Raw genomic sequence first — 16,324 nt, 5'->3', positions numbered from 1 at the left:
TAATACTAACTAATGCTTCATGAAGCTTAATTTGGACATCACTACTGATCAAACAGTCGGTGGTCTACCCTGATTTACAGCAAGGGCTGAAAAAATGAGGCTAAAAGAATCATTAAACATCCAAACCAACCGGGTAACAGCTTTTTCTCCCTCTTGAGCTTGAGAAGAAGGTATTGACGCCAGAGCTCACCAAAAATGATGCATGACATTCACAAACAAACTAATCAGTCAGACATCCTGTGGCTTATTTTGCTGATCCATACAATACTATACAGTACTATTTATATCCTATACAACATTAACTCAACTCCTGATGGGGTTGTTATTAGAGATGTCCAAATCAAGCTTCATGAAGCATTAGTTGTATTTGTTGAGCCCACTAGATGGAGCTCTTGGTTTAAAGAGAAAGGCTCAATGAATGGTAATTCGGTAAAATAAAATGCTTCATGAAGATTCATTTGGACATCAGTAGTTGGTGATGGTGTAAAATTCAATAAATACTAATCTTACACATTACTAAATTTAAATATGATGCAGAAACAGTAACAGATACAAGATTGAAATTAAGCCGAAGTTCAACTGGAATACAAGGCTGCAATATGCAAATATAAACAAAGACTGATTATCCCAAGATAGTATTTTATGGTGTGACATCATGCTGATGATACTTTATATTTTAAGGTCACTTTCGACGACGCAGGGAGATGCGCTGCAGTCTTCTGGCTTTCCCTCTGGCATCAATGGCCCGCATCTCAGTGACCTTTGACCTGAGCAGCCGGTAGGAGCTGGCAGAGTAGCTGGCTCTCTTGCAGTAATGCATCAGAGGGCAGTCAGGCTGAGGGCCTGCAGAGATAGCATATCTAAGTTAGCAAGGAATCACATTCTAGTCTTTGAGATGTGCCTGTGTGTGAACGGCTGCCATATCAAATCATATTTTAAATGTATAACTTCTAAATCTACAACATTTTAAAAAATCCGCATCATACCCAATTTAGACTAGCTATCACGGTTTTTGTAAAGCTTTTGTAAAAAGGATCATTAGAGACGGATGACAAATTCTATAAACTATATATTTGCCTAAGGAAAAGACAACCACAGGGATCAGAGACTCAACTACAACTACACTTACACTCAACTTCGGTGTTACTGACATGGGTTTGCCGTGGTAAAAGTTTCAATGCTGGACCACAAAAAGCAAATCTGGATACTTAAAGGTTGAATATGGTGTATATATTTTTAGTATATATAACACCGCCATCTAGTGTCTCAAGATCATAGTCGCTACAACAAAAAATAATTCCATCAGTCAGGTTGCCAGGCTTGTTGCCGAGTGTGTCAGTGATCAGCCTGCTCCATGTCAGTGACAAATCATACAGGGTTACCACTAATTTAGACTAATCACTTAATTGAACAACAGTATTTTACGTTAGCCAGTTTTCTACTGGAAGTCTTTCTTTGAGTGCTGTGTAATTCATTAGCTAGCTCTCAACTTAAAATTATTCTTGTTTCTGCAGCAACAACAGACAACCCTGGCAACCAGCAACGCCCAACGCTATTGGCTGCTACAACGGAAACAGAACGGGACAGAAAGTCATTGTCAAACCCCTCAAACATTCTTTAAATATTAATTCAGACTAAATATATTTTTTTATGGAAAAGCAATACTTTCATTTTGTACCCCTCAAACCGCCCCATGGGTATATATATATATATTTTAAAAAAAGCTTTTAATAAAGATTCTACATATTCAACATTTAAGCCCTGTGCATTCAAGCAAGAATGACTATTCAACCTAGGGCCCAGTCCCAGGACCTACTCCACCCATCTGCTCACCTGTTTCCACTTTCCCTCATCAGCCCTGCAGTATTCGGAATTGACTTTCAGATCACTGAACTTACAATGTAGCCTGATGCTGTATGTAGAAATCAACAGGACCAAGACCTCTGCTGTTTATATAGTAAGGTAACCATGTTTCTGAGACAAAATAAGGGGACATTTTCGGTTCAGAGACATAAAAACCTCCAAAACATGTGAAAAGTGTTTTTGTCTTTGAAAAACTAAAACGGGGACACTGCCCATACCATTCATAAAGCAGTTTATCTCGTCTTATTTCTTCTAAATTGCCAATGAATTGATTAACAATGAGTTTTTTCCTCTGATCAAAGTAGCTGAGATCAAGAACATCCATAAAATCAGCTGAAATAAACAGGTATCAGACACTTCACCCAAACTTAGGCCTCCTCCTAACACCAGATGATTTTCACAAGATTGGGGGAAGAGTTTGAAATGGAAAATGCCACAGTTCATGTTGAATGAAAACTTGGTATGTATGGTTTTAATAAAGATATGGTTTTAAGGTGGTTGAATCAGTTTTCCATTAATGTGGGTGGAAAATAGCAAACAGCTACAACCTGGCATTTTATATCTCTTCTTGTTGTACATTATGAATGTCTTATTGTGTGTGGTCCCTTATTTGAAATAAATCAATTTTAAATTAAAAATGACAAATGAAAGCCAACATACCTTACACCAGATTTAACTAACAGAATGTAAAAATATATTCAATGTATTAATATCTGTTTCTAGTCATAATTTTTAATTTTGTGATGGGCCTGAAATAAAGGCCTTTGAGTCTTCACTGGCTGCCACAGCCTGTGAAGAATAAAATGTTAAAAAGGCCATAATGGAATTTTGTCGTTCATCGACAACCAAACAGATGTGATGCTCATCTGCTTTCAAGTTTCCCTGTCTTCACCAGAGCCAAACTGAACTTGATATAATATGTAGACGACCTGTTTTGAAAGGAAGAAAGGAAGCATTTTATGCTAACAGGACCGGAACAAATACAACTCAAACCAAGAATAAACCCAATGAAGCGGTGGGTCTGTCACCACCTTAACACACAGTCACTCAGATAAGATACCAGAAATATGGGCATTTTGCTCTGAGTTCTAGGCTAGAGGTGCTTGTTCTGGCTTTCGCCTGTGCGAGTTGTAGTGTGCGCAACTATACGTATTGTTTGGTCAACATTAAGTTTTTTCATTTTTTCCTATATTCCATTTTTGGATCTTTCAGTCACAGTGAAAACCGAGTATGTTCTTAGTTACATTTACACTGTGTTCCCACAGCAGGATTACAAGTGAAAAAGTTGTTGGGATTCATACCATTGTGACGCTGCTGCTTCTCTGTGTGGCCATCAGGCTTCTTCTTGTCTGCTGTAGCTCCATCTGCATTTTTGTGTCCTTCCTCCAGTTTAGGCTCTTGCTCCTCCTGCTGCCTTTGATTCTCCACCTCCTCCTGTCCCTCCACATCTGTTTTCGTCTCCTCCTCTCCTGTGTTGGCTCTGTTTGACTGTTTCTCATCTGTGTCCTTCTCTTCCTGACCACTCTCCTCTCCCTCCTTCTTAACCTTTTCCTCCAGGTCTACACACACACACACACACACACACACACACACACACACACACACACACACACACACACACACACACACACACACACACACACACACAGGCACACTAATTAGAAGCATTTGCAATTATAGATGCATATATTCTTTTTAATGTTGCTTCATTTGATATCCATCACTTGATAAGTCAGTCATCATTTCATATTTTCTAAGTGGCACTAAGGCTGTGTTCACATTACAGGCAAATGTGGCCCAAATCCAACTTTTTTTGCTCTCATGTGACAGATCTGATCAGAGAGAAAACGTTTCTACTGCAGAACAGACTTTTTAAGAGCTCGGAGCACCACCCCCTGAGAACAGAGCTTTGATAGTCAATCTAATTTTAATTCATTCTCATAATGTGAAGGCTGCTAGTTTTTCTTCCTGGTGTACAGGGACAAATTATTTCCTTCACACAAATCACAGGATCATACATCCCTGAAAGGTAAGGTGAAAAGAAAAAAATTCAGGCATTGTTGGCCCAAACCCAAGTTTATCTCCTACATAGGAGGATTTGGGGGATAAATCTGAATTGAGCTTTAAGCCCTGTATTGTGAATGTTGCCCAAAAAAGTTAGTAGGCTATGGTGCACATACAAAAATTTGATTTTGTCAGCTTGTGTTTGGGTGTACATGCTTCCAATGCTGGTGGAGAATATTATAGTGAAGCCCTCCCACCAGGAGCTCAGATATCCACAAAAGTTATCTTTTGAGATAGAGAAACTGATTGAGTGTCAAAGCAGTTTGTCCATCCGTCCATGCTGATATTGTACTTACAGTCCCCTACCGGTTCTGATCCCTCTGGGGTTTCATTGACACACAGCCAATGTACACCTGTAGTGTCCCAGTGAGCCTCTGGTATGTCTGGAATCATTCCTAGCCGGTTGAACATATCCACCTCAAATCCTGTCAGCCCAGACTTAAGAACTTCATGATGCTACATCAAGTAGCTTTTTGCTTTTCAATAAATTCTGTTATCGTGGCAACCATCCTTTGCCGTGAAAGAGAAAGTGGTTGTAACTTCAACATACATTGTCCAATATGCCCCAAATTTCTCATGATTCTTTACAGTCCAGGCCCGAACATATCTGATTCTCAATATTTAGTCATATGGTACCGCCCCCTACTGGCAACAGGAAATCAGACTTATATGACAAAATTGATCAGATTTACATGAAATTCTCAATATTGAAAGCACAATGCCGTTAATGTCGGCGACCAGCAGCCTCCCCGACATGCACCGGGTGTGAGGGCCTGTTCATCGTTACTTGCAGCTTTTATTATTATTATTATCATTATTATTATAATTATTATTGTTATTATTATTATTATTAGGGCCCGAGCAGAGACAAAGTCGTCGTCGAGGGACCTATTGTACCCCTAGTGATTATTATTATTATTATTTATTAGGGCCCAAGCACCGACAGTGTCAGTGAGGAACCTAATGTTTTTGTTAGGATTATTTTTCCCTATTTTTATTAGGGCCCAAGAATTATTAATATTATTATTATTATTATTTTACCAGATGAATTGCCTTTTTGAGGGCCTCAACATATGTAAAAGGTCCCCAAATTTTGAAACTTGTCTGATGATCTCTGATGTAAATTTAGGTATTTTAGAGTCTTATGCATGGGCGTGGCAAAATGCTTCAGTAGCGCCCCCTAGAAATTTGCTAAAATCGAGCCCCTCGATGAGGTTTCACCTAGTTATGAAAATCAGTAGGCTTATAGAGAGTGAGGAGACGCACAAAAAAGCCTCAAGAAGCCATATCCTAAACCTACCAGGAAGTCTGCCAGTTTGAGCCGAATATGCAAATTTAGTCCATATTTGGCCTTTTGATGGTGCTGTACTTTAACAAACTAGTCCAAGAGATTTAACCCGATCATCTTCAGAATCGGCCTTTACCACCTCAAGACCTTTGTGATCAAAGTAACCTCATTTTGTAACCTATTTTTGTAGCTTGTGGCCGTGGCGTGGTGGTGAATATTGGTAGCTAATAACTTCAGCATACATTGTCCAATCTGCTCCAAACTTCTGATGGTTGATTAGAGTCCAGCCCTAAACATATCCATACCTCAATATTCACTGATAGTCAGAGCGCCCCGTATTTGCGACAAGAAATATGTGGCTTTTTGAAGGTGTCCTACTTAAACAAACTCCTCCTAGAGATTAAATCCCATCATCTTTAAAATCGGCCTGTACCATCTCAAGACAGGTGTGATCAAAGTTACCTCATATTGTTTCTTTTTACTGGAGGGTGTAGCCGTGGCATTGCGGTGAAAATTTGGGTCACATCAGAACACAGAAAGTAGCTTTAACTTGAGCAATAGTTGAACAATCTGCCTCAAATATCTCATGCATGACAAGAGCCCCGCCCTGAACAAAACCTTGATGACAAGATTGACCCCTACTGGCACATCCTTACAGCCCCTCTTCCAGGATGGATGTACTTTTATAAAATTCGGAAGGGATATAAAACATCTCCGGACGTACAAAAAGGTCTCTTGGAGCAATATCCTAAACTCAACAGGAAGTCAGCCATGTTGGATTTTATGGCCATTTATGACCAGCATGTGGTCTTGCTGTGTAGGTGAACATTGGCGTCACGTTATAAAACAGGAAGTTGCTGTAACTTGAGCATACATTGTCCAATCTTCACCAAACTTCTGATGCTTAATGAGAGTCCGGTCCTGAACAGAAACACATCTCAATTTTCACTCATAGTCAGAGCTTCCCCTATTGGCGAAAGAAAATATGTGGGTTTTTGATGGTGTCATACTTTAACAAACTCCTCCTAGAGTTTGAATCCCATCACCTTCAAAATCAACCTGTACCGTCTAAATACCTTAGTAATCAAAGTTACCTCATATCGTTTCGTTTTTCTGGAGCGTGTGGCCGTTGTCTTGGGGCGAATATTGGCATCACGCTATAAAATAGGAAGTTGCTGTAACTTAAGCATACATTGTCCAATCGCCACTGAATGTCTTAAGCATGACAAGACCACAAGCCTGAGCACACCAACAACTCAATATTAACTCACAGCAACAGTGCCACCTGTTGGCAACAGGAAGTCGGCCTAATATGACAAACTTTATCAGATTTACATCAAATTATTAATGTGCTCTTCGTTTGATTTACAACAAGGCAAAGCATGTCTTGGTGGTGCTCTCTTGCGCCACAAAGTAGACGAAGGAAGTGGGGCAGGGTATGAAACAGGAAGTTGCTGTAACTTTCGAATACATTGTCCAATCTTTACCAGATTTCTGAGGAATGACAAGACCAGAAGCCTGAACACACCAACAACTCAATATTTACTCACAGCAACAGCGCCACCTGTTGACAACAGGAAGTCAGCCTAATATGACAAACTTTATCAGATTTACATCAAATTTTCAATGTGTGTTCTTTGTTTGATTTACAACAAGGCAAAGCATGTCTTGTAGGTGCTCTCTCGCACCACAAAGTAGATGCAGGAAGTGGGGCAGGTTATGAAACAGGAAGTTGCTGTAACTTTGGCATACATTGTCAATTTTTGAGGAACCACAAGACCCCCAGCCTGAACACAGCAACATCTCAATATTAACTCACAGCCACGGCAACACCTGTTGGCAAGAGGAAGTCAGCCTAATATGACAAACTCCATCCGATTTACATCAATTTTTCAATGTGTGTTCTTAGTTTGATATACAGCAAAGCAAAGCATCTTTGGCAGGTGCTCTCTAGTGCCATACGGTGGATGCAGGAAGTAAGGCAAAAGTTTCCACAGATTACCTGAGGCGCCACGCCGTTCGTGTTTGCCAGTCACTGGGACACGTGGCCACATTGGCTGGAGTCTGTCTGGTTCCCCCGAGCTTATTGTTATTATTATTATTATTATTATTATTTTAACAAATTAATTGCCTTTTTGAGGGCCTTAACATATCTAAAAAGTTCCCAAAATTTGCAAACTTGTCAAGTCTGGTTTAAATTGAGGGATTTTATGGGTCTCATGCATGGGCATGGCAAGATGCCTCAGTAGAAAGTTGCTAAAATTGAGTCCATCTATGAGGTTTCACCTAGAGTTACGAAAATCAGTAGGCCCATAGAGAGTGAGAAGATGCACGTAAAAAACCCTCAAGAAGACATATCTTAAACCCAACAGAAAGTCAGCCATTTTGAGTTGAATATGCAAATTTAGTCTATATTTGGCCTTTTGATGATGCCGTACTTTCTGGAACTCGTCCTAGAGATTTAACCTGATTACAGGCCCTTCTCCAGGATGGACGTACTTTTATGAAAATCGGTGGACATATATAACACCTCCAGACGTACAAAAAAGCCTCATGGAGCGGTATCCTAAACTTAACAGGAAGTAGGCCATTTTGGATTTTTTGGCCATTTTCCGACATTTGCACTAGTCATACTTTAACAAACTCCTCCTAGAGATTTATCCTGATTTACAGTATCATCTAAAAACGTGTGATTAAAGTTACCTCATATCGTTTCGTTTTTCTGGAGCGTCTGGCCGTGGCCTGTTATTCAGATAGTGTGACATTGGCTTGTCTTCAGTGAAATCAACAGCCCTCCGTAGTCAGCAGGGCTCTTCCGTGCGGATGGATGTTATGAAGGCTTTAGCCTCAGTCACCGAAGAGAGCCTCTTTCTCCCTCAGTCCTTCGACTATTGTTTAATAATTTGGTCAAGTTCTTCAGTTAAGAACTTGAATAAATTACAAGTAGCACAAAATAAAGTTGCACGATGCGCTCTGTTATGTTCTTATCAAACCAGTGTGACTAGCATGTATGATGGCTGGGTTGGCTATCTTTAAGACATAGGTCTGCCTATGCTTTGTTGAATTTTTAAAGAAATACACTTGTGACACAAGTATCAAAATTACTGCATGACAGATTACATTCACATTTTGCCCAACATAGTTATCGAACAAGAAGTACATCAGAAGGGAGGTTCATATTGCAGAGAGTGAGAACAGGTATAATACAAAGAACAGTTCTGTACAGAGCTATGGTTGCCTGGAAACCTGCATGTTTGCGGTCATTTTAGACAGTTAATGCTTATTAATGTGATTCATTTTTATTTTTTATTTGTATTTATTTACTTTGTGTGCGTATATTACAAGTTTATTTAAGGTACTGAGGTATATAATGAAATCTGAGTGTAGAGAAATGGTGATGTCTGTGGTATCTGTCAAATGTCTGTCAGGTTTTTTTTCTTCTGTGTTTGTTCTTGTTGTGTTATTTATAAATATAGGTTTCTTATGTGTAAGTGTGAAGCTTTATGTGTATCTTGTGTGTATGTAGGGCCCCAGGAAGAATAGCCGATGCTGCCACAGGTGCTAATGAAGATCCTAATAAAGAAAGAAAGAAAGAAATATCTTGATATATTAATAATTGAAGTTGAAAGTCTTTGCTTATGTTCATTGTATAATGTGTTGAGAACAAAATTACTTAACAATGATCAATGGAAACCAAAAGCATCAACCCACTGAGGGCTGGTTTCAAAATCATACCCAAAATCAAAATGAAAAATTTCAATCATGCTGATCCAACTTGTGTGAACTTTATCAACTCAATTTTATCAATTTAGCAACTCATAATGTGATTCAGATGAGTCAGTGGATGGTGTCCTGGGGGATCTCCTCCCAGACCTGGATCAAGGTCATGAGCTCCTGGACAATCTGTCGCAGTACTTGGTGGCGTTGGATGCACCGATACATAACTCCCATAGGTGATGAATTGGATTTAGGTCAGAGAAATGAGAGGGCCAATCAATGCAGATCAATAGCATCATTGCCTTCATCATCCAGGAACTGCCTTCACACTGACCACATGAGGCATCGTCCATTGCCACCCCGTTGGCCCAACCCTACATTGTGACCATCTGTGACCATACTGTAATCATTGCAAAATCTCGTTTTAAGGTTTTAATCTGGCTAAGGAGGTGATTTTGTATTATATTTTGTCTTAAATAGGTAAACAGGGCGGACCTGCATTTGTGTTATTCAATATATCACACTATTAATAACTTCTTCAGCATCTTTTTCTTGTAATAACTGTGGTGCATGTGTGATGAACTACTGCACAAACAGCAGTCTACCAAGCCCATGAACACGCCTGTACCTGCCCAAAGCCTTTGTTAAAACAGCTAGTTCTCAGATCTGTAATTGAAACTGTCGATCCCAGGTAAGATGGGGAAGAGCCACATAAAGATTTAGTGAGAGATATGAAGTGTCAGTGTGGCTACCTTTGGCTGCCTCGGCCTTCCATGTCTCCCTGTTGTGATGAATCTCTTGGTTCCATGCAACCTTGAAGCTCTTGCAGTCCACTGTGGTCAGAGAGCAGCTGCCCTCTGAGCCTGGACTCTTCACACTGGACTGCTTTCCATCACTTCCACTGATACTGTTGACACTTTGGAAAATACAGACGCGTAGACACACACACACACACACACACACACACACACACACACACACACACACACACACACACACACACACACACACACACACACACACACACACATTCAGTCATTTACATGCACATGAAAACCATCTATTAACTGTGTTGGGATAAACTGCTGCTGTGTTCCTTTGGCTCCAGTTATTTCTAGAATAGCTATTCAAGTGTCAACCTTAACACATCAAAATATCATGTGTTTGTGTTCGAGCTATCAAATAGGCTAAAACGCTCTGCACTTCATATGACACACTACATTTGATTCAGCGTATTATCAATGCTCTGATTGGCTCTAAATGCAAGCGCAACATCATCCCATGGTCTTTTTCGGCACTTACATACATCGAATTAGCCATCAAGACAGTATTTTTCATGTATCAAATATCAATGAAGAATTTCGAGAGTGTTGCTAACAGCCGGACGTGGCTACCACTGATTAGCTTGGGGCATTACGGTGAAGGCATTAAAACAGGTTTTTTTAACCACTAATACTGCTCAAAATAACACCAAACATTTGCAGTAGCATGATAAGAGTCCCTACACATAAAACGAAGCACCAATGGGCTGCTTCCTTTTGGATTGCATTAAGTAATCGACTTGAATGGACTTCACTACGAGAGGAGCTGGTAAGTCTTTCAAAACACTCTTTTAATAAACTCCGGGTTTGCTTACTACGTTGTTGATGCTTCGGTTTTAATGAAAATGTCCACACTGGCAGGATTGCCTTTACTGTAGGTCACCTATTCTATTGTAAAAAAAATTAAACCTAAATAGAAGACATCAGACTGATGAAACATGAACACGGCAGTGTCTATGCTATGAATTATATAATACTATGTTACAAAGTATTTAAGCCACTCCAGGGATTTCACCTTTCCTTAGGTGGGCCCTCTGCATCCTCCCTCTCTTGCACTGGGACATTAGCTGACCGCAGATGGAATCCCACTGTTTGTGCTCTGTTGAAGTTTAGACTGGGATGCGGGTAAGTTTTCGAGTATCATATTGATGAATACTTCACCTCTCCTTCCAGCTGCACCTCTTCTTCAGTCAGTGGGCGTTTCATGGAGGCCCTGGAGAGTGCATCTGCTGTGATTGGAGCCTTCCCTGGCACAAACATTATTTTGTAAGTGAACCTCAGCAGTCTGAGATGGAATCGCTGAACTCTGTACTGAGCCAACACTCTTTGTGATGCCAGCTCCTTTTTGAGGTTTGCAAATGACGTCCGTTGCATGTTCTTTGACAGCAAATCTCTGAGCGGTTTGGTGGTGTCTGCAAACAGAGGGATAAACTTTGCAATGTATGTGATCATTCCCAAAGGTCCCAAGGTCAGGTCCTACGGCTAACAGTCTGATTTTGTGTCCCACAAACAGGACTCCTAGAGATGTGTAAAAACAGCTGTGAGCTGTTCATCGTGTTGTACCCTATTCTCTCCACATATGAGGATATCATCTGCATGGCATATCACTCCACTTAGCCCCTCTAAGAGCTGATACATGCGCCTCTGAAAGTGTTCTGGCCCTGATTTAATTCCGAAAGAAAGAACATTAAAACAAGCATCTTGGTCCAGAGCCAGTATCTCAAGCTGACCCAAGTGTAGCCCATTTTCTTGGCATCCGCCTCCCACTGTCTGCGCCAGGTGTTTCGTGGTTGACCTCTCTTTCTTTTCCCTTAAGGATTACACTTGAGGGACTGTCTTGTGGTGTTTGTGGCTTGTTTGCGGAAAGTATGGCCTATCCAGCGGGAGGATCTCTTCGTCCGCTGGCTTTTGGTTGGTACTTTTCCACAGTTCTTTGTTGCTGATGGTGTTAGGCCAGTAGATCTGGAGGATTCCTTGCAGACAGATATTGATGAATGACTGGATTTTGTTTGTAGTACTTCTGTAGTCCTCCATTTCTCCGCACTGTAGAGTAGGACTTCACACTGCTGTTAAAGATTGATCTTTGTTGTGATGGCCAGGTCTTTTGTGCTCCAGGTGTTTTTTTAAGTTGGAGGTATGCTACTCTTGCCATGACTCTCACATCTCTATCTGTGCCACCCTGCTTGTTGACAATTCTGCTAACTCCTCACTCCTGTTTGTACGCAGGCAGTAGGTTGTCCCCCGTGAATCACTCTGCAGGTCATTCCCCTATAGGTGTATCTGATGATGTTGGTTAATTTCTCTGGCACTCCATAGTGTCTGAGAAGCTTCCAGAGGGTCTCCCTGTCCACACTATGAAAAGCCTTCTCATAGTCAATGAAGTTTTCAAATAGCTGTGAGTTCCACTCTAGTGACTGTTCTAGGATGATGCACAGTGTGGCAATCTGGTCTATGCATGATCTGTCTTTGCAGAAGCCATCCTGCTGGTCCCTGAGCTTGGGATCAATCGCATATTTGATCCTGTCCAGTAAGATCCTGTAGAAGACCTTTTAAGACCATCCCTTTTCTGGGATGGATAGAAACATGATCCTCCTATAGTTTACACAGTCGCTCAGGTCCTCTTTCTTTGGCATTTTAACAAGATAACCCTTCTTCCATTCGCACGGGATGTTTTCCTCATCCCACATCTCCTTGAATAGCGGGGGAGCATCTCTCAGATGATCTGTGTCTGTCTTCAGTGCCTGTGCTGGGATGCTATCTGGTCTTGCTGCCTTGCCGTTTTCGAGCTTCTAAATGGCTTCCCTAATCTCCTCTCTTCTTGGTGCACTGAGATCTATTGGCAGATCTCTGTCTGCTTGTTGGATGTGTGATGGTTCTTGTTTGGCTGGTCTCTTAAGTATTTCCATGAAATGTTCCACCCATCTCTTCTCCTGTCCTTCCTCCCCAGTTATTGGCTTTCCCTCTTTGTCCTTTACCGCTCTTTGAGGTTTACTGGTCTTTCCTGCCAGCTTTTTGGTGATGTCATACAGGTCTCTCAGATTCCGGTGTCACGCTGCTTGTTCTTCTTCTAATGCAAGGGCCTCTATGTAGTTACTCTTGTCTGTTCTCAAGCTATTCTTCTCATTCTTATTTGCTTCCCTGTACTCTGTTTGTGCCTTTACTTTCTCTGCTCTTGTACGACTGCTGTTTAGGGCTGCCTTCTTCTCCACTTTCTTAATTGAATGCAGTTATCCACGGCTTGTGGTTATCTTTCTGTGGTCCCAGTGCTACATCAGGGGTTGTGATTACAGCTTCCTTTACCATCTTACACATCCCATCTTTGTTTCTTTCCTCACCCATCTAGCTCTTGCAGGGTCTGGAACTTGTTCTTTAGCGTGTAGGTGCAACCGGCAACCAAAGATGATTGTCCATTTCTGGATTAACGTGAACTTTCAGTTTTATTATGAGAAGGCCTCGGCCTGCTCCGGCCAAAGGGACGACTAGGCCCAAAGCCTGGCTGCCTTTGTCTCTGAGGGCATGGCCACAAACAAAGGGCTGCCATGCCTTCTCCCCCACAAATCACACCCAGGTGTGATTCTCCAAGGGACCCCCAAACTGTTCATTGGCTGACTTGATCTCTGGCGATGACATCACCAGGGCCTATATAAAGTGTAGCACACAACGTGCACTTCCTCTTCCTCCCGCTCTTCTCTCTTGGCCTCTCTTCCTTCGCACTCAACTCGACGCGCTCCTGCGGATCCACGAGACCAGCTGCCCGCTGTCCCCTCGGCCCTGGACCTGGCCTATGGCGTAGGATCACCGCAAAGGTTAACCAACCGGTTATCCTCAACTGAGCACAGCAAAGAGCGATCTGAGTTTCCTCTTTTGCCTAAGAGCAACCACCAAGACAAGAACCTTTCTTCAACCAGCTTCCTTTCTTCAACCAGCCACTGGCATCAAGCAACGCAAAACATCTCCATTCTCATGGACTGGTAACTAATCACCAACTGGGCATTACTACATGTTATAGGACTTTATGAACGGCTAGATACAATTGTAACTTTGTCATAAGAACTGAGATCTCCAGCCTGCAGGCTTTTGTGTAACTTAAATGTTCACACCTTCTCTGCAGGGGTCCAAGCCCCCACCTCTCATCTTTGTCTCTCTCTCTCTCTCACACACACACACACACACACACACACACACGTTTGCTGTTAGCTTTAGTTAGTTTATTGTGTTTTGTTTGTTGCATTTATTAATGTGTTAATAAATGTTTGTGTTTACCATATGTCTGTTTATTTAATATTACACAAAGATGAATGAGCCAGCCTCTAATAAGAAAAGAACATTTAAATCCTTTAACAATTTAAACTATTACATTTATCGGTGTTCAACCCTTAATAAGTAGTTTAATATATTTAATGAGACTTTAATATTAGTTGTCACTCTATGACGGTGGTGCCCCGAGGAACTCTGGTTTGACAAGAGTAATTTTTATTATTATCTTTGATAATTATTGGTGATAACTAATATTTACTTGATTAACGATAAGTTTATTGAGAATACTCAATCTCATAATCTGAACGTGAGTCAAGGCCCTACATTTGATTGGTTCTCCGTGTGAAGTTTTAATAAATTAAAGTTATTCATTTTTAGTAATTTTTCTTTATTAATTTTCTTTATCAAATATTTCATTTGATAGTCACACTATTGATCCAATTAAACCTAAAGTACCTAAAAGCGTGATCTTGAATTCCTCTGCTGCTGCTGCTGCTGGATCTCTTAATAGTGCAGTATTGAATTTCTTTCTCTGGTTCTTCTCACCTGTCCAGTTTCTCCTCAACTACAGTTCAACTTTGGCAATGAGAAGACGGTGGTCTGATGCTACGTCAGCTCCTCTTCTTGCTCATACATCTAGGAGGGACCTCCTAAACATCCTTGTGAAGCATCCATGGTCTATTTGGTTCTCAATGAAGAGGTCCGGTGATATCCATGTGGCTTAGTGTACTCGCCTGTGGGGGAAAACACTTCCTCCTATGACAAGGTTGTTATTTGCACATAGTTCTATGAATCGCTCTCCTTTTTCATTCATCTCTCCAAGACCATGCTACCCCATTATTCTCTCATAGCCTCTGTTGTTACTTCCAATTTTTGCATTGAGGTCTCCAATTAAGATGGTCATGTCTCTTCCTAAGTATCTCTGGATGATGGTCTGTATCCTGCCATAGGATTTGTCCTTGCTCTCTTCATCACTATCATTGGTTGGGGCATATCACTGAATGATTCTCATGTTTATTCTTTCATTCTCTGTTTTGAAGGAGGATGCAATTGCTCTCTGACCATGCTCCTCCAATCCCATAAGTGCTCTCTGAGCAACCTTAGACAGCATCAGAGCGACTCCCTGGGTGTGATGTGCGTTGTCCTCCTCATGGCCCGAGTACAGCAGCAGCTCCCTGTGTGTGCCAGGGATTCCGAGTATGGTTAGGTTGTACTTCTTCATCTCGATGGCAACTTGTGCGGCCATTCCAGCTTTGAACATGGTCCTTACGTTCCATGTACCTGGTTGTAGCCCTGGTTGAAAGGATGATTTTCATCAGAGTGGATTCCGGGTGCTTCCGGCTTTCACCAACCTGCGTCATAAATCCTTCTGACGAAGGTCCATCTTCTCCCCTGGGGGGGATATCATGGTTTTCTTTTGTTTGCGTACCTGTAACAGGTATTGTTTTATGGGGTGAGGTTATTAGCCCCACACCCAACCCCCAACCTGGAGGACTAGGTGCTGCCTTTTGTCGGACGTCTACCCCGAATCCTGCCCGGACCAATCAGGGGTATAACCCCCCGCTGGTATAGCCTCCAGGGTCATGGAAATACACAAGCCTACTCACCACGGCAAGGTAGCAACTAAGAGGGACGACAACGTGCATCCAGCTTAGTGAACACCAGCTCAAAATTCAGCTGAGCTAATGTTTGATCTACTGAGGGTAATATGTGTCTTTCTCTGCACACTCCCTCATTGAGTTTAGTAAGGTAAAGACGGATCCTTATCTTACTGTTGGGTTTTGGGACCAATATTATTCCTGCACACCAATCAGTGGGTTACTCTATCTTTGAGATGACACCCATCTCTTCCATTCTTTTCAGCTCTTTCTTGACATTGTCAGTTAAGGGAATTGGTACACGACAAGGGGTGGTTTGAGGCAGATTTGGTTATCACCTTTAAGTTACTCTAATTCACTGAACACCTTTGGACATTTCTTTTTTATGACCTTCCCTGCATCTCTCCCCTGAATTCTTTTAAAGTAGCTGTAATTAAACCTCTTCTTAAAAAGCCCAGTCTTGATCCTGAGGTACTAGCCAACTATAGACCTATATCTAACCTTCCTTTTCTCTCTAAGATCCTCGAGAAATTAGTCGCCAATCAGCTGTGTGACTATTTACATAATAATGAGTTATTTGAGGACGTCCAGTCAGGATTTAGAGCGAATCATAGCACTGAGACAGCACTGGTAAAAATTAATAACGACCTTCTAATAGCTTCAGACAAGGAACTTGTCTCTGTACTTGTTTTACTAGATCTTAGTGCTGCCTTCGA

The 16,324-nt window shown here is 41.4% G+C and overlaps 1 protein-coding gene across 1 annotated transcript in view; it reads right to left on the bottom strand.

The window, feature by feature from the left end:
* Positions 1-682: 682 nt before the first annotated feature.
* LOC310963283 (dual specificity calcium/calmodulin-dependent 3',5'-cyclic nucleotide phosphodiesterase 1A-like) overlaps positions 683-16,324 on the bottom strand; it is a gene marked incomplete at both ends in the record, with an annotated part of 104,860 nt that continues 89,218 nt past the window's right edge. Inside the window, 3 exons of the mRNA XM_083936025.1 lie at positions 683-843; positions 3,165-3,422; positions 9,685-9,848. Coding sequence (XP_083792151.1) covers positions 683-843; positions 3,165-3,422; positions 9,685-9,848 — 583 coding nt within the window. The remainder of the gene's footprint in view (positions 844-3,164; positions 3,423-9,684; positions 9,849-16,324) is intronic.

This window comes from Echiichthys vipera, assembly GCF_963691815.1.
Source record: "Echiichthys vipera genome assembly, chromosome: 21".
Classification (NCBI taxonomy): Eukaryota; Metazoa; Chordata; class Actinopteri; order Perciformes; family Trachinidae; genus Echiichthys; species Echiichthys vipera.
The sequence above is the reverse complement of the archived record's forward strand: the minus strand, read 5'-3'. Positions and strand labels throughout refer to the sequence as shown.